We start from the raw sequence: 19,739 nt of genomic DNA, 5'->3' as shown, positions 1-19,739 counted from the left end.
TCACATTCCACACGCTTTGTTCACGCACTCTTATCCGGACACTATTGGTTTGAAATGATTTTGGAAATGGATAAAATTAGAACGAGGAAGCCAAACCCTCGCGTAAAATATCCCGAACCCCCTCTTTGTCTCTTACACGATATTCGACCTTTTAGACTTGGAAACACAGGGAAGCGAGAACTGGTGGCCGGATCCTGTTCATTGCCTTTCCCCACATGATACAACAAAACAAGTTTACGATGTGGGTGACAGCATCAGCGCTAGTTATTTTTTTACTGTATTTTTATTACATGATGCCATCTAACACCTTGTTTGTTTCTAAACCCTCCACTCCTTACGTCCCTTCCAAACCCACATTTACCCAACAACTCGAGTTGAATGGATCGACATTTCAATACTCGACCCACTCTACCGTCGATTGGAAAGTAGACTTGCCCGATGAATTCAAACTTCGAGACGAAACCATTACTTTGGGAGATGTTTGCCACGGTCAACCCAACGGCGTTCACGTGTTGGCTACTGGAAAACCCTTATATGAATACTTGAAAAGGGATAAAACTCTCGAAAATAACGCGCAGTTTGAACCTAATGCCACTACCACGTTACGAGACAAACGCGTTTTTTACTTTACGTGCCAAGGATCCCAAATTGATACACTGCGCATGTGTCCTCCCGGTCACTTGTTTGCCCACCAACACTGTGAACCCATCCAATCCTGCTCGGGTGAAAAGGATGGAAAACGTTTTGTCTATCCTTACGATTTGAATGTGTATTATGAATGTGAAAAGGGGGCGAAAGTGGCCAAAAAGTGCCCTTCCGATGACATTTTCATGCACGACAAATGTGTCGACAGGTCTGATGCGTCAGTGTATTGCCAGTTTCACAAGGAACCCAAAATTTTAAATTCAAAAACACTACTCGTGTGTCGAAACAATCAAATAACGTACGACACGTGTTCGGAGGGGTTTCGATATTTCGACACACCCGTCTGTGAATCGGACGCCTGTGTCAATGTACCGGAGGGAACGCTCATCCCCCTCCCCGATCAGCAAAATGGACCTTTCACCTTTTCACCCGGATACAGAGTGTGCAAGGGTGGAAAAATTGAACGCGTTCAAGTGTGTTCTCCCCATTGGGATCCCTATTTATCGAAAGGGGATGACTTGACTCATTTACCGCTCGTGTTTGATGGCAAAACATGCTCCGTCCCTTCCTTGGGTCAAAACGTTCACACTACCGATCCAGAGGTCGTGGTGCCAGCCTATCACTTTTTAAAACACGTACCCAACTGGAAATACTCATCCCTCCTGGATAGCGTCACGGGTTACGAGGGCAAGGAGACGCGAAAGCGAGTCCATTTAGAACCAGGGCAGCGGATAAACAAACGTTTTAAGCGAGAATCGGCGTGTGACGACACTGTTCAAAAAGTACCGATCGGGGGACAACCGGACGCCTATTATGATTGTCACACGAAAACGGTTGAGCAATGCCCTGCGAACCATTATTTCGATACCAAATTGTGTCAGCCACGCAAACAAAATGTCTTTTCGTTCGAGGGAGTTGATTTCTTTTCCTTTGACTCGCTGAGCGTCAGTAATTGGATTAGGCCGTGGAACTACAAGGTGCCGGCCAAAACCTGCGAGGCGTCTGAAACATATTTGGAAACGTTTAACGTGTGCAGTCATCCAGAGTGCGCAAAATATCCGTTTCTTTCCCTCATACCCTCGTTTAAACTATCGCTCGAAGACGGTTCGCAGTGCCTGATGGAAAATGAAAGGTTGATGAAAAAGGAATCGCTCGAAAAACGTTTGTATTGGTCCCAGAGGCCCGTGGAGAAGACGTACTACGATCCATGCGTGCCCGGGAATCGACTCCAATCTGGAAATTTCGTGTGGGACTCTACCATTTACATGACGTGCGATGACAACGAACCCTTTTTGTTTTGTCCTTCCTCCAGCACGACGGGCATTGAACGGATACAAGGTAAAAAATTTGCTTGTATGGCACCCGTCATGAGTTTTACCATGCCAGGCTACTCCATGACCCATTTTGCAAAAAACCAGGTCAAAAGAATAGTGTGGGGAGATGACCATCCCATTGTTAGAATAGACGACGTCGATGTCCCCATTCCAGAAGAAGGGTACGTAATCGATAAGACAAAATACCCGCATGGGTTTAATTTGCAAACGTTTCGAAATAAAGTCATTGTAGAATATCAATACCAACCCACTTATCCACCTGACGTGGTGTTGACGGAAGACTTGCAAGGTCGAGTGTCCAGATTTGGGGGTGGATTTTTAATGAAGAGAGGAGACTTTACAACGAGATCTTTGGGTTTTCCAACATACAAGTTGAATTACAAAGCGATTGACTTTGAAATGGAATGAGAAACAAGGATGGGTGACCGATCCATTATACATGGTGCATTGTTTTATACGACAGTTTACGTAAATTGCATATTGCTTTCGGTCGCTGTTCTAACGGGGAGATGGATATTTTTACTATTGATTTTGCTGACAATCGGTTTGACTGCTTACATGATGTACATGACGTCACACAATGACGAGCACTTGAAATCGGTGGGAAGGTGGGTGGAAAATGTATTTGCGCAAGGAATGCAAAAGGTGAAAGAAATGATTCCGGCATAGTACGAGTCTTGATGATCTCAGACTCGTCAGAATTTCTTGAAGCCCTCAACTTTAGAATTTCTTGGAACTCACCACTTTAGAATTTCTTGGAACTTGCAAATTTAGAATTTGCTGAAGGTCTCAACCTTTGACAATATTGATTAGACAAAAAAAAAAAAAAAAAAAAAAAAAAAAAAAAAAAAAAAAAAAAAAAAAAAAAAAAACATTTTTTTTTTTTTTTTTTTTTTTTTTTTTTTTTTTTTTTTTTTTTTTTTTTTGTAGTTTAAAGCCAGGCGTTGAGTCTTGATGATTTCAGACTCGTCAGAATTTCTTGAAGCCCTCAAATTTAGAATTTCTTGGAACTCACCACTTTAGAATTTCTTGGAATTAGCAACTTTAGAATTTGTTGAAGGTCTCAACACTATACTAGAGAAACAATCTATTGAAGCAAGTCATCCCATCCACCATTTAAAATGGAATTGTTATTCTCTGATGAAACATCTAGTAAGTGGTTGAAAAGAAAACAGCGGCGTGATTGTTGCAAACAACCAGATTTCAACAATGTCTTACGCCAAGATCGCGCTATAGATGAACCACCGAGTTTATATCGCGTTTGTAAGAATTGTGGCTTTTGTATAAAAATAAAAGCATGAACATAATTGCTTAAAAAAAAAAAAAAAAAAAAAAAAAAAAAAAAAAAAAAAAAAAAAAAAAAAAAAAATTTTTTTTTTTTTTTTTTTTTTTTTTTTTTTTTTTTTTTTTTTTTTTTTTATAGTTGTGTATTTAAGCCCCGCTTTGAGTATCGATGCTAAAACATTGGATTAAAATAAAGGTTATACATGGATCCTTCACACACGTCTGAAGAAATTTTGCAAACGACTTTTGCTGGGCTGGAAACATATCTACAAAACACTTTGGATCCCGATTCATTTCAATCGTTCCTCAATCAAAGGAAAACCCTCTTTCCCACTTGGAATCACTTGTGGGAAAGACTCAAATTTTTTCTCGTCAATCATTCATTGAGTCGCCGGGATGATACAATTTCCAGTTTAGCCCATATGCTGTCAGCGGATGAATCTTTTCATAGAAATATACTAAACTCTTTGACTTTCCACGAAACGCTTTGGAATCAAGTGTATTTGAATTTGCTTGCAGCAAAGGAGCGAATACAATGTTGAGCGTATCCATTTTGGAACCTTTTGGAATTTTATCCCTTGCGAGCGGTTTACTGTATTCTATTGGTGTTTTGACATTGCAGACTCATGAAACTACATTTCGGTTGCATTTCATCGTGCTCACATTGATTATTTTTCTAGCACTCGTGTCAATCACCATGTTTAAATATTTGAAATATCGGTATACATGCGAGAAAATGGATGATATTGTAGCGTCTATGAAAATACGATAGCTAAATTTAAATCATCTCTGTAAAACTGAACAACATCACCCTCTTTCCATCCAAACAGCTGAAAATATCCTAAAGGTATGGAAATGCAATCAGGACTAGCCTCTTTTCGTCGATAACGAACATTTTGCATGGTGGTTAAAAACATTCTGTAAGACAAATCAAATCTTTCGGAAAATGCTTGGCCATCCTCATATTCCACGCATACTGTATTTGAATTGAATCCAATACTACGTATAGGTTTTGTTGCGAGGTTTCTGATGACGCTAGCGTAAAATTCCATGATTTAAACAAGACGATGGAAACCCTGGATATAGATCAAATTTCTAAGAATCTTATAACCAAAAACATTATCTTTCAAAAGATTTTCAACGAGAATCTCGAGTATGCCAATATGCAACCGCAAGAAATTGAGGTGGCGGCAGCAGAGTTTAAAAGATTATATCCAGCTGTATTAAATGGAAATTATAAAATGTTTCACAACATGTGGTATGCGCAAAAGATGCAAGGGGAATTGTATTCCGTAGAGGAGTCACAATCGGAAAATTTTGGATCAGCTTGTTCACAAAATATATATGATGCTATAAAACGCAGGTATCTAACTCCAAAAGTTGTGCAAAATGGCAGGCGTAAAAAAGTTGAAAAGTTTGACTTGTTTGGATTTATTTCGAAAAAACGAGCCAACCAAAGCTTTCACGAACTGGTGTTTGAAGATAATGAATACATAGGTGATATCTTGGAAGAAGTGCTACAACACACTCAAAGAGAAAATGAACTCTTGGACGGTATTGCAGAGATCGCGTCGGCATTAAACAATTGCAGCACGTACAAGATTTTAAATCTACACCCAGTGCAAAGCGTTAAATAGAATTTAAAAAAAAAAAAAAAAAAAAAAAAAAAAAAAAAAAAAAAAAAAAAAAAAAAAAAAATTTTTTTTTTTTTTTTTTTTTTTTTTTTTTTTTTTTCCAACTTTACTTAATTTAAAAATCCAGTGAGATCTAGGCAAAGAGTCATCGGCTAAACAGGACTGAGCGCAAAACATTTACCTGTAGTTATGATTTTTACTGGATATATAGCATGCTGTACATTTGAGGAGCGATTTAAATGTGCATTATTCAACATTTTGACGAAAGAAATGATCTATTTGAAAGTACCTAATGACACAAGAAGACAATCCAATTTAGAATGCATTCCAAACAATGCTATTATTTTTGTGGGTGGAATAAATCAACTCACATGCTTTCAGAAACTCTTTGGTTCACGCAATTCCATCAAAATAAAATGTTTAGATTCCATCAACGTTCAAGAATATCCCAATGCTAAGGATCCACTGATTCCATTTTTATTTAGGGATAAAATATATTATTCGAAAGAATACTTTCAACGCAATGCAAGATATTTGGCGAGAATGATTGAACCGACTGAGCTACGAAATTGCAATTCCAGTGACATTAACACTTGTCCAAGTCTTTTCCAACTGTCTATGGCAGCAGTTTCTGATTCCATTGATAATTATGATTACTTAAACGACTTAAAACTACCAAAGTGGTTTGAATACGAATTAAAATATAAATTCGTTCAAAGAAAAGCGAAACCTCAACTGAGACCCATCAACTTTTTAATGGCCGCCATTTTGGAAAACAAAATTTTGAAAAAGTTTCAAGGAATAGATTTCATTAATCCGAATATGAGCAGAGCTTTGAAAGACATGAAAAAGCCGCTGAAATTTTACAAGAGGTATGTTTTTCAGAGACGTATTGGAAACCAGCAACTGAAATTTCGAATTTTAGTGACTGAAGGAATTTTTTACGCCGTCCATGGAGATTGTTTGATTGAAAACAGACACTTTGGATCTATTTTGAGAAGCATACAAGGACAATATGAAAATATTCATGTAGATACTGTGCATTTGAAAAAAATGAACGAAAATTTTGGTGATGTGTACATTGTTGAATTTTATCTAAACATTCGAAAATGTCGCAACAAACGAAAGATTATAGTGTGTTTAAGAAAAGATGGTACACTTGTCGTATATCCAACTTTACTCCGTTGTATAGATTACTTTATACAGGACCTAACGCCAGAATTACTTCTTGCCATTGACTTGGAAAAACAACATAATCACATTTCTCCGTAAAAAAAAAAAAAAAAAAAAAAAAAAAAAAAAAAAAAAAAAAATTTTTTTTTTTTTTTTTTTTTTTTTTTTTTTTTTTTTTTTTTTTTTTTTTTTTTTTTAATATATATTGTTGGTGATATCTGGATTCATCACATCATCATCAGCTGCATAGGACTGAGCGCAAACTATTTACCTATAGTCATGATTTTTTCTGGATATATAGCGTACAATACATTTAAGAAGCGATTGAAATATGCATTATTCAACATTTTGACGAAAGAAATGATCTATTTGAAAGTACTTGATAATGAAACAGACAGACAATCCAGTTTAGAACTTATTCCAAACAACGCCATTATTTTTGTAGATGGAATAAATCAACTCAAACTCTTTCAAAAAATCTTTGGTAATCGCGATTCCATCAAAATAAAATGTTTAGATTCCATCAACTTTCGAAAATATCCCAAGGCTACGGATCCTCTGATTTCATCTGTAGAATATATAATAGATTATACAAAAGGATACACTCAACACAATGCAAGATATTTGGCGAAAATGATTGAACCGACTGAGCTACGAAATTGCGATTCCAATGATATTAACACTTGTCCAAGCCTTTTCCAAATGTCTATGGCCGTAGTTTCGGATTCTATTGAAAATTATGATCACTTAAATGACTTAAAACTACCAAAGTGGTTTGAATATGATTTGAAATATAAATTTGTTCAAAGAAAAACGAAACCTCAACTGAGACCCATCAACTTTTTAATGGTTGCCATTTTGGAAAACAAAATTTTAAAAAAGTTCCGAGGAATAGATTTTATTAATCCAAACATGAGCTACGTTATAAAAAAGCAGTTCAAATTTTACAAGAGTTATGTTGTTTGTCAGAGACGTAAGGGAAACCAACGTCTGAATTTTCGAATTTTAATGACTAAAGGATTTGATGGTTTGGTCTTTAAAATCAGTGATTTGTCTGTAAACAGACATTTTAAAGCTATTTTGAAAAGCATACAAGGAGATTATAGATATATTGATATCGATAAGGTGCATTTACCAAAGGTTAGAGAAATATATTTCGGTGACGTGAACGTAGTTGAATTTTATCTAAAAGTTCGAAGATATCGAAAGACACGAAAGATTGTAGTGTGCTTAGATGAAGATGAAGACCTTGTTTTTTATCCGACTTCAATCACTTGTATAGATTCATTTATACAGAACGTAACACCAGAATTACTTCTTGACGTTGCCTGTGATAAATATCATGATAATCGAGATTATCACCCGGAATCATCAGATGAAGAATACTCGGAATCGTCGGATGAAGAGCACTCGGAATCGTCAGATGAAGAGCACTCGGAATCGTCAGATGAATAGGATATGACCAATTTGTTTCGTTTCTTTTATTAAACTTACGACAATTTATAAAACTCCCTGCAACCACGTGTTCCACGTGCCATGTCTCAATCTATGGATGAATAAGCATCAGACTTGTCCCATATGTTACAACGAAATATCTAAACATTTGGTGGAACAAATTAAATGTACGACGTCAACTAAACAAATTCAAATCGACGCTCATGTTAAACGCCTGGATATTGTGAATGAGTGGCTGCATATTTTTATTTTAAAAGTCATACGTGAAGTTGAGCTGTGGCGTTTACCAGTGCTCTTAAAATTGCGTCAGAACTTGTGTCAAAAAAAAAAAAAAAAAAAAAAAAAAAAAAAAAAAAAATTTTTTTTTTTTTTTTTTTTTTTTTTTTTTTTTTTTTGTAGGCTACAAAAATCAAACGTTGAGTCTTGATGATCTCAGACTCGTCAGATTTTCTTGAAGCAGTCCACTCGCAACTTAAGAATTTCCTGGAACTCGCAAAGATGGAAATGGAAAGTGATCAAGATAGATGTTCAATTTGTCTTAATTCTTTCAAGCAGCTTAAAATTTATAAAACGCCCTGCAACCACGTGTTCCACATGCAATGTCTCGATCAATGGATTAACAAACATGAAACCTGTCCTATGTGCCGCTTTGAAATATCAAAAGGTTCGTTGAAGCAAACACCAAAACAAATTAAAATTGACACTCATACTAAATACCTTGATTTTTGTCAACAGCGACTACATGTAATTATTTTACAAATCATATGTGAAATTGAGAATGTAACATTATTGCTTAAAGAAGAGGAATCCGTCTATCAATTGATAAATGAACAACGTAAACTGTTCATGGAGTCATCCGCTGTGGCGTTTACCAGTGCTCTTGAAATTGCATTAGCACTTAGACAACACTCAAATGTAGAATTGGAATAAGTGGAAAAAAAAAAAAAAAAAAAAAAAAAAAAAAAATTTATTTTTTTTTTTTTTTTTTTTTTTTTTTTTTTTTTTTTTTCAATATATCTTTGTGTGCAGAGACATGCATTTCATTTTCTGCATGACTGACATTCAGAGATGGAGAGGGATCAAGACAGATGTTCAATTTGTTTCGTTTCTTTTATTAAGCTTACGACCATTTATAAAACGCCCTGCAACCACGTGTTCCACGTGCCATGTCTCAATCTATGGATGAATAAGCATCAGACTTGTCCCATATGTTACAACGAAATATCTAAACGTTTGCTGAATCAAATTAAATGTACGAGGTTAACTAAACAAATTCAAATCGACGCTCATGTTCAACGCCTGGATATTGTGAATGAGCGGCTGCATTTTTTTATTTTAAAAGTCATACATGAAGTTGAGAATGTAGCTCCATTGCTTAAGAAAGAGGAATCCGTTTATCAATTGATAAATGAAAAAGGTAAACTGTTTAAGGAATCGTCCGCTGTGGCGTTTGCCAGTGCTCTTAAAATTGTGTCAGCACTTGAACAACATGAAGTAGTAGAATCAACAAGCCAGAATCAACATGGATATTCAACAATGTAAAAAAAAAAAAAAAAAAAAAAAAAAAAAAAAAAAAAAAAAAAAAAAAAAAAAAAAAAAAAATTTTTTTTTTTTTTTTTTTTTTTTTTTTTTTTTCAATGGATTATATCTCGATTTGCTGAAAAAAAATCTCTTTGATGCGTTGCGATGGTGTAATAAAGACGTCTGCCGAGAGCAATGTCTGTATATCTGCATCGAATCAATACTGTGGAAGAAGCTCCCGTCTCCGATATATACCTCCTCTATAATATTACGGGCGGTATTTCTTATGTAAAAGTGCAAGAATATCTCCATTTTGCTCATCATTGGTGCTTACAAAATGCATTTATACCTTGCACGTTGGATTTGGCATCGGCCGAATGTCATTCTGTGGTTTTGGATTTGGATTTCCATGCGGATGGCCAAACGACTGAATCCTTGTTCGATATCATTCTACCTCAGATACATTCCACCCTCAAAATGACATTTTTGACACATGTTAATCATTTTACTTATATTATAGCGACTCGATCCGACGGACATGGTGTTCACGTTCATTTACCAGAATTTCTCATATCGCACGACGATTATATACTGCTATGTGAATCTTTGAAACCCATCTTGCGATATTCCATTGCAAACAGGGGTACATATACACTCGATATTTTGCAAAATATGACACTTGCGGGATCCGCCAAACCCGACACAAAACCCTACATGGCGCTTCAAATACATTACGTGGACGAGAAAAATGAATACATGATTGATTTCAGTAGGACGTTGGATGTTCAACTGGAAAAAATTAAAAAATCATTTAAACGTGTCAAATACAATCTAGAGTCGTATTTTCGCAAATTTTTGTTTGTCGAAAAGCAGCAGATTCGACAACACATTTTGAATTTTATGATGCCCGTCGCAACACCCTTCCCTGCCTTGTATAAATTGTCCTACCCGACCCTGATTGGATGTATTCCGAATGAATCGAGTGATTTTCAAGCCATTTGTTCATTTTCATACAAGAGTTCTTCTGCCATGGGATACATTTTCAAAGGGAAAAAACTATTGTTTGACGGCACTCATTTCTTGAAAAGCCATCATTATTTGCATTTCAATACATTTTTATTAAGCGATTTCGAAACCAATAACGCCGCCTTAAAGAGTTGGTACGAGCGCGGAGCACGTTTGACACCCCACTCTACCAATGTCAATCCCATTTTTCATAAAATGAATCAAGGGTTGCGAGAAAATAACGACAAGTTTGTAAAAGACGCCAACCCCGTCAAGACCATCATGGAATTTAACGACGGCATTTACTTTTTACCCATGTTTTATGCATTGTGCAAATGCCTAAACACTTCCTCTGTGGTGATGGTGGCACATTTAAAAGGAACTTTGGACAAGGATTTTTTTCCGCTCTTGGATCGCATGGAACTGGTGGATGTGGAACACACCAACGTCACCATGAAGGATTTCACAGAAGAAACCATCTATTTTTGCGGCAACAATTTGTGCGATCGCTACGTCCGCAACAAGGACAAGCTGAAGCAAATTGTGAAAGATTCACAGCGGGCCATTCTGAGTGTGACGACGCCACAGCAAATGGTGGAGCTGTATCGACGCATCCAAGAGAGTCACTTTCCCATCAAGGTGCTGCGCATGCTCAATTCGTTGCGAAAACCATCGACGTACATTTGGAATTATTTGATTGAATCGTGGAAAGAAATTTCGAGCGAAAGTGAAAAGGAATCGCACCTGAGCAATTTGTGGCAATCCATCGTTTCGTGGTTGCAAGAGTACAAGAGATGTCGCAAATTGGGTGGACCCGACGACGAAACGATTCAGAAATTTAACCTCAGGGCAGTGACGTCTACCATTACAAGTGATTCGAATTTGGAACAGAAATACATTCAAATGGATCGTCATAAGTGGTTTATCCGTTTACAGGACGGTTTACTAGACATCTTGACTGGACACATTGGAGCTACGGTACCCGAGTTGTTTTTATCCGATAAGCGTCTCGGCATTGACGTTTCCAGGCAAGAAATGATCAAATTGTATCACAACTCTCCCGATTTGGAAAAATTGTACGAATTGATGACTGACAAATTTTTCTTTTTAAAATATTTAAAAGCGTTGTTTACGGATCGGACGGACGATTTGTTTGACACGTTACATGAAATGATTCAGGAAGAAATGTCGCACATTGCTTACGATCCCTATGCCAAATCCATGATGCATTTTTACGTTCATTTGTGTAAGTACACTGCATTTGAACACGATTTGCTCATGTACTTGTGCGATGTGTTGGCAAGCATTTTCATCGCCACCAATTATGAGAGAAAATTTTTCGTGTGCAAAGGCAAGACATCCAACGGAAAGAGCAAACTCTTTGAGATTCTGGGCCGCGTGTTTGGAGGCTATTACCATTGTATCCAATCGGACAATTTGAAACCCAGCAATGCCGCGGGTAACGCGACTCCCGACTTGGCGTCGACCATTTTCAACTGTCGCATCGTGACATCCGAAGAACTGGAAGGTAAATTGAACGAGAATCGCGTCAAACAAATTACGGGAAACTCTTGCGTAACCTTTCGAAACATGTATGAAGCCAGTCAAGGAGGCATACCCACGGCCAAGCTGTTTACGTCGACCAACAACGTACCAGATTGTCAAGCCACTGAAGCATTTCAAGATCGCGTCACAGCAATTCCCTTTTTGTCGCGATTTGTCAACAAACCACCGAAAACAACTTCGGAACAAGTGCAGCTGAATCGATATGGAAAAGATGAATATGCTGTTGAAAGATCATTTGTAGGTTGTTTTTTAATACTCTTGTATCATTTGAAAAAACACATGAGTATTAAGGACGGGTTGCTGCATTATCGAGACGAGCCTCCCAGTGTAGTGGAATATACTCAAATGTATTTGCTCAACACCGATGTTTACAATCAGTTTAAAACGCATATGGATGTACAAATGAGTGATGATCACATTACAACCATGACGGATCTTCGATCAGCGGTGCGTCAATTTCTGAAAAATACCAAAAATAATACGACTCCGGAGGCAGATTTAATTGTAAAGTTTGAGGAGGAATTTAGTGAATATCGCAAATCTGATTTACAATTGGGATCTGTACGTCACAATAGTATATTGGATCAAGAGGATGAGCCCTTGACATTTGAAAACGGTATCTTGCAAGAGGAAAATAAAAGAAGCGCAACGCTGGAAGGTTTGACAAACAAAAAACGAAAAGTGGAATCTGCAATTGTGTATTATGATCACATCATCATTAGAAACTTGCGTAGGACAATAGAATCCTAGAATCCAAGGGGTGAGAGTTTCAAAGCATCCCGATGAGCGATTGAGACTCGACAGCATTTAGAAAACTGCTCAAGGGCACAAGACGAGCTACATACAAGACGACAATTCTTAAAAAAAAAAAAAAAAAAAAAAAAAAAAAAAAAAAAAAAAAAAATTTTTTTTTTTTTTTTTTTTTTTTTTTTTTTTTTTTTTTTTTTTTTTTTTTTTACGTTGTAAGTTAAAGTCAAAAACGTCGAGTCTTGTTCATCTCAGGCTCGTGAGAATTTCGAAGCTTTCAACTTTTTTTTAAATCTGATGCTAACCTGGTACTCTGACACAAATCATAAAATTGTAAAACTAAGCATTTGTAAGATTATGAATATTAAAAGAAACTATTTAAATATTCAATATTTAAAACACTATAGTGAAGATGAATCGAGCGATATTTGGAGAGCACTGACAAAGGAAATTACGTATCTTAAATCTCCGAAAATAAAACTTGGGAATAATTTGTATAAAATTCCCAGAAAGCTAGCAGCTTATGGAGATGACATAGCTTATACATTTTCCGGTATCACTTTTAAAGGTTTACCATGGACTCCGATATTGTTTAAATTAAAACAATTGGCAAACGAGTTGTGTTCTTTTGAGTTTAATTTTGCTTTGATTAATTATTATCGAAACGGTTACGATAAAATTGGAAAACATCAAGATGACGAAAAAGAATTGGTGGGCCCGGTTATCGCTTTTTCGTTTGGAGCAGAACGCACGTTTGTTTTACAAAGACGTTATTTTAAAGATGAATCAATCGTGTTGGAGAATGGAAGTATTTTAATCATGTACCCTCCAGCGAATCAATATTGGTTTCATTCTATTCCAGAAGAAAAGCATGTGAGCAAACCTCGACTTAGTATTACATTTAGAAGGATTCAAAATTAAAAGGGATCGGGATCACAGTTGACAATAGAGAGTTAAGCTCAAACGTCTACAGCATAGTTGAAAAAAAAAAAAAAAAAAAAAAAAAAAAAAAAAAAAAATTTTTTTTTTTTTTTTTTTTTTTTTTTTTTTTTTTTTTTTTTTTTTTACGTTGTACTTTTAAGGCGAGTCTCAATGTTCTCAACTCATCAGAATTTTTTGGAGCTGTCACCACTTGCAAAATTTAAATGATGAAGAATTTGGATAATCTCTCGATGCGAAGACATCGTCAATATTAAATAACACATCGCAGGCAACAAGGGATTAAGGAGGGTTGAGATAACGTCAACCGGCATATGCAATCACACAACATTTCGAGACCTGCTGGCAACTCTGAACCACGTACATACACTCCGTTACCTGTAGAGTCCCTGCAATAGAGATACGGAGTATCGTCTTTAACGTACTCTAGTAAATAATTCCAAGGAATCATTGAAATACCTTTATGATTTTTTGCCAAATACGGTGTACCATCACTTTGTCGCATCAAAAACGGTTTCCCTTCATGCAATAAGTAATACTCGTTACCGTGTTTGTCCACCGGATAACGCTCTGCGCCATCATGCATTTTTGCAATTTTGACTCTCTCTCCTTGCTGTATTAAATAACTTTTCTTGTCTCGAAGAGGATAATACTCGTTTCCATTTGCGTCACAAGCGTAAAACTCTTCAAATTGCTTGTCACGCGCAAATATATTCTTTGCAGAGTCTGGATACGTCTGGTTTCCGTGCTTGTCACGGGCATACACCTCGCTACCCAACCTCTTTAAAAAACTCCTTTTATCTTTGGAATAATACTCGGAACCATCTCTTCGTCGTCGATAACTTTCCATGGCTGTCGACAATTACAAGATATCTCTCTTGTCTTTACAAGATTGCCCTATTCAATACCATCCCGAGGAGGTGATTGAAATTTTAAAAGCATGGCGCAAGAGTCACACCAACGAAACCAAATGTTTAGTGTGCAAAGATGCGTTAAAATTTACAAAGGTGTCGTGGACAGTATGTTGTAAGCAGTTTTATTATGATGGGAGTATTCGGTCCTACCCTGTCCAATCGATTGCAGTCCCCACACCGGGCTATACGTTTGCTTTACCCGTGTTGAAACGCACGTTACACAAGTTTCGTATAGCATCGAATCAAGATTTTTTAATTCTTCCCGATCCCATTTATTGGCAAGTCAAATCGACACTCACGTATGAAAAAGTCATGAAATTTGTACAAGGTAAACCCATGACGCAACGCACCAAAGTGGTTCAACCCAAGGTGAAAGTAGACAAAATGTTGATCGATATCTTGGAAACGCCGCTCAACTACGGGAGCATAGCACGCAGATCGGGTGGCAAATACACCATCATGAGATATCATGGATTCGGCAAGCGATGCACCTTGTCCATGCGGGGCATGATTGTTCCGGACGCCACCTTACGACCCAACGAAATCCGATTGCCTATCCACATTGTAAAATCGTTCAACTTGTACAAGAAATGGATCATTTTGAATCGTATGCCCTCCCTACAACCCGGTAATTTTGTAGGGTTGTACGTTTCGTCTCCTGGATGGGAATATGATTGTTTTGGAATTCCATTGACTATTTTGCAAGCTATTAATGGTGATTTCGATGGGGATGAATGCAACTTGTACGTGATACCCAATGGTTTGTCGCAAGCCGAAGCCGCCACCATTTTAAATTCTGAATATTCTTTGGGTTGTTTTGTCATGCAGGGTCCCAAGCTGACGCCCAACCAGGACATGTTGGTGGTCTATTTCTTAAAGTATGAGGAGATTGATTTTTTGCCTTTCAAGGCGAAAAATTTACATACTACGTTTAAAGTGTTGTACGACCATTATGGATCCCAGAAAACGTTTGAATACATTGACCGTCTGAGATTATTTTATTTGGAAGTGTTGCAAAACGAAATTTGTTTCGGTTTGACGCTGAAAGAAATGGACATGTTGAGCGAGTTTGGAAGGGGATCCTTTGAAACGTTTAAGCAAAAAGCTGAAGAAACCAATGGCTGTCTGGTGTCTATGGTTAAATCGGGTGCCAAAGGCAGTTATGAACACTTGTATCAAATGTTTGGGCGCATTGGTTATCAGGAAGACATGTACGTTAAAAGTTCGTTTTGGGATGGATTGGACGCAGTGCAAGCATTGGCACATGCCAAAACTTCAAACGATGCGCTCAGTAAAACGTGTAAAATTTGGGAACCCGGCTACAGTTATTCAAAGATGGTTTTCAATTTACAAGGGTTGTACGTAGATTACAAGGGACGCTTGATGGATGGCAAAACTGTTATTGAAATGGATATATTGAACGCGTTACATTTTACAGATGTCATGAGTAGCGAAAGCTTCCTACATCTATTAAGCAAAACATTGAAATTGTAAAAAAAAAAAAAAAAAAAAAAAAAAAAAAAAAAAAAAAAAAAAAAAAAAAAAAAAAAAAAAAAAATTTTTTTTTTTTTTTTTTTTTTTTTTTTTTGTAGGCTCTGTATAAAAGCTTGCGAGATCAACCCGGGATCCATATGCTATTCTCTCATCACTACTTGTTGGACATTCTCTCATCACTACTTGGAAGATGTCGGAACGTATATTACACTTGCTCAACGAGGAAAAGGATAAAGTGCAAAATCACACGACTGAACAAGAGTTAAACGGCCAAGCTGAGGTAGAAAATCGAATTTCCGAAGAAGAAACAGAGTTTTTATTGTGGTTCGATGAAGATCCATTGCATTTGCCAAATAGAGAAATCATTTTAAATCCTGGAAAAATTGAAACTGTAAAAATAGAAAGAATAATTAAACTGCGACCAAATGAAGCAGCTAAATTCTGCAACGAATTAAAAGGTGTTAAAGTACACAATGAATTCTTTCCCCTTGGATACGAAGGACAAATTGAATTGCAATTATCTACAGAGGGAAATGAGACTGTTGTGTTGCAGAAGTACCAAAGAATTGGATATTTGACAACAAGGACATATATGGTTGACGATGGAATAATATGTTTAAGGAGAAGCGTTACCATACCTACAGAGTCAGCTTTTCTGACTATGAAGAATTTGGCCCTCGATGAAGAATTCGCTACTCGATCAAAAAGACGGATCGGATCTTGCTTAAAACACATTTAAAAAAAGAAAAAAAAAAAAAAAAAAAAAAAAAAAAAAAAAAAAAAAATTTTTTTTTTTTTTTTTTTTTTTTTTTTTTTTTTTTTTTTTTTTTTTTTTTTTTTTTTTTTTCTAAAGCTCTGTTTAAAACCTTGCGCGATCAACCCGGGATCCATATGCTATTCTCTCATCACTACTACTTGTTGGACATTCTCTCATCACTACTTGTTGGAAATTCTCTCATCACTACTTGCTTGAAATTTTCCCATCACTACTTGTTAAAAGATGGAACTACCGACTATTAGGTGGCCTACAAATATTGATTACGTTGCAAAGATTCAATGGATGCATTACAATGGAGAGTGTGTACCGTATTCTTTGTACTTTGCTGCCACCTATGAGGAAAACCACGATTACGCTGTGGTCGCAGAAAAGGATTCTCTAACGTCTTTCACGTTTAACGAAGTTTTGAAAAATTGGGAATTACCTCAATCACCCTTTAAGGACTGGCACAATTTACCACCCAAACATTTCGAGATACCTATTACACAGATGAAACAATATTTGAAAACGGAATTTTACCACGAGCATTTGAATGAACCCGCAGAAAAAGTTCATGGATGGCAAGCAAAAATAGCGACTCTGGATATGGGTACATTTATGTATTTGAATGCATTACTACCTATGGATAGTGTGACATATTGCGGACCAAAACTTGATGCTGTAAGTCTGGCTACTGATTATATAAGACAGTATGATTACAATTCTACATCTACAGAGGACGACAATAAAATAGATCAAATTTAAAAAAAAAAAAAAAAAAAAAAAAAAAAAAAAAAAAAAAAAAAAAAAAAAAAATTTTTTTTTTTTTTTTTTTTTTTTTTTTTTTTTTTTTTTTTTTGTAGTTTAAAGGCAGGAGCTGAGTTTTGATAATCTCAGAGTCTCGTCAGAATTTCCGGAAGCCCTCCACTCTCAACTTTGGAATTTCTTGGAACTCGCAACTTTAGAATTTGTTGAAGGTCTCAACTCAAACAAAACATGTGTTCTGAAATTTATTGTATACATTGTAAAAAAGTCTTGGAGTTGTATTTGTGTAACAACGGTTGCAATAGACCCTTTCGCTCAATAAAGTTCTGCGATACGTGTTCAGACAAAATTCATGGAGAGCCATCATGAATGCATCGAGACTCATCGCTCGAATTGAAGATTAAAAAAAAAAAAAAAAAAAAAAAAAAAAAAAAAAAATTAATTTTTTTTTTTTTTTTTTTTTTTTTTTTTTTTTTTTTTTTTTTTTTTTTTTTTTTTTTAACCTTATTGTTTAAAGTCAAGCGTTGAGTCTTAATCAATTCATTCCACCTCTGAATATATTCGTCATCATGGCCATGTATTGTTGTGATATGAAATGTTTTGAAATACCTCGTGAATCTGTGGATGGTATTGCTTGCAAAGATTGTAAAAGTTATTGTTACTGCATTTGCGAGTGTGAATCATATAAAAGAAAACATTCTTGCAGCGGATGCTTCCAGCTTAGCAAACAACTGACATTGCATCAGGGTTTTGAAAAGAAATGTCCTTCGTGCACTGAAAAGAGTTGCAAGAACCATTCTAATTTCCAGATTTTTGAATGCAAGACTTGTAACGAGCCAATTGTGTATCAACTTTACAAACCCAGTTTATAAAATTTGGGAACCCGTCTACAGTTATTCAAATGTTTTCAATTAAGATCAAGCGTCAAGTCTTGAAAAAAAAAAAAAAAAAAAAAAAAAAAAAAAAAAAAAAAAAAAAAAAAAAAAAAAAAAAAAAATTTTTTTTTTTTTTTTTTTTTTTTTTTTTTTTTTTTTTTTTTTTTTATGCTTAAAAGTTTTACGTTTGTCAAACTGGTTACTTGTTGATGAACCATCCAGCTACAGCATCAAGGTCTCTTTTTACTCATCAGCGCTTTCTAGCATAAAACATTGTTGCACCCACACCAAACGATACGAGATATGTAATCAGTTGTATGATGTAGTGCATTTGATGCGAACTGATCAAAGTCGCTCCCGTGGTTGCAGTTGCAGTACTGTAATACATTCCATACGCTGAATAGGCAAAGGACAAAAATCCTATAAACACTACTACCAAGAGTGCACCAATCATTAGTATCTGTAGATTCATATTTTTACTTTATTACACATTCAAAACAAGCAATCATGTTTAACGTTACGCAACTGCTGAAATGGAAACGTTCCCAGGTGCCACAAAAAAGCTTTAGCGCATTGATTGACCTGCAACAAATACATGTACGCAACGTTTTCTTGTTTTGCTTTGGACTTGCCATGACCCGACAATTTTTTGGAAGCAACATTATCTGTCAAGTGGATGGGCATCGCATCAACCAAGAATTGCTGGACACCAAATGCTTCATTAATAGTACTTTTACAGAGTCTTCAAGTGGAATTTTATATCACAATTACTATCAATGGGTATCGGTGGTACTTTTATTGCTGGCGTTTGTGTTTCATTATCCCTTTCGTATTTGGTCAAATCAAATGTCTAAATTTATGACAGAAATTACACACGAAATCAAAACCACAGATGATTCCGTGAGAGTTTTTAAACTTATTCGGGCATCTCGAGGAAACCGTTTGTTTTGGAAAGTGTTTGGATTGGAATGTGTTTACCTCGCGCAAAATGTTTTGATTCCGATAATTTTGAATATTTTTTTCAACTACGCTTGGTCGCTGTATGATTGGCATTGGAATACCATATCCTTATTATTTCCCGAAATGGCTTCATGCAACTATGATTATTATTCTGGAGGAGGAATCACTACAGGAAAATTTAGATGTTTGCTGCCTTTGAATAGCGTGTACAGAAAAGTGTTTTGGGTCGTGTATGGCATTTTTCCGACATTGATTGTATTTCACGTGTATATGTTGCTATATCGCCTTTACCAAGCTATACGTTTGGGAAAAGAGTGGATAAACATTTGGTGGTGTCTAAACATTGCAAAAGCTGAAGCAAAAACTTGGCATGCAAAGCAGAACTTGAAAAACCAATGGCGAAATGCACATTTGAAGGATCCGTTGTATGTCAGCATGGAAGCCTTCATCAAAAGTTAACAGCGTTTTATTTTAAAAAAAAAAAAAAAAAAAAAAAAAAAAAAAAAAAAAAAAAAAAAAAAAAAAAAAAAAAAAATTTTTTTTTTTTTTTTTTTTTTTTTTTTTTTTTTTTTTTTTTTTTTCGTCTTTATAACTTTCAGAGCACACGGCGAGTGGCTACTTTTAAATCCCAAAGCTCGATGAGCATTCAACGTAGAAATTCTGCTTCGAAG

At 35.9% G+C, this 19,739-nt stretch overlaps 1 protein-coding gene across 1 annotated transcript; it reads left to right on the top strand.

Moving 5' to 3' along the window:
• Window positions 1–18,741: 18,741 nt before the first annotated feature.
• LOC147807537 (innexin inx4-like) lies at window positions 18,742–19,527 on the top strand. The gene has a single exon (XM_087166673.1). The coding sequence runs from the start codon at window positions 18,742–18,744 to the stop codon at window positions 19,525–19,527; it is 786 nt and encodes a 261-aa protein (XP_087022799.1).
• The last annotated feature ends 212 nt before the right edge of the window (window positions 19,528–19,739 follow it).

This window comes from Parasteatoda tepidariorum, chromosome 6, assembly GCF_982258835.1.
Source record: "Parasteatoda tepidariorum strain Cologne lab strain chromosome 6, Ptep-v5.0, whole genome shotgun sequence".
Classification (NCBI taxonomy): Eukaryota; Metazoa; Arthropoda; class Arachnida; order Araneae; family Theridiidae; genus Parasteatoda; species Parasteatoda tepidariorum.
The sequence above is the reverse complement of the archived record's forward strand: the minus strand, read 5'-3'. Positions and strand labels throughout refer to the sequence as shown.

What these genes read in the sequence shown, in the direction of transcription:
- LOC147807537 (XM_087166673.1), top strand. Translation starts at nt 18,742, where the DNA reads ATGACCCGACAATTTTTTGGAAGCAACATTATCTGTCAAGTGGATGGG.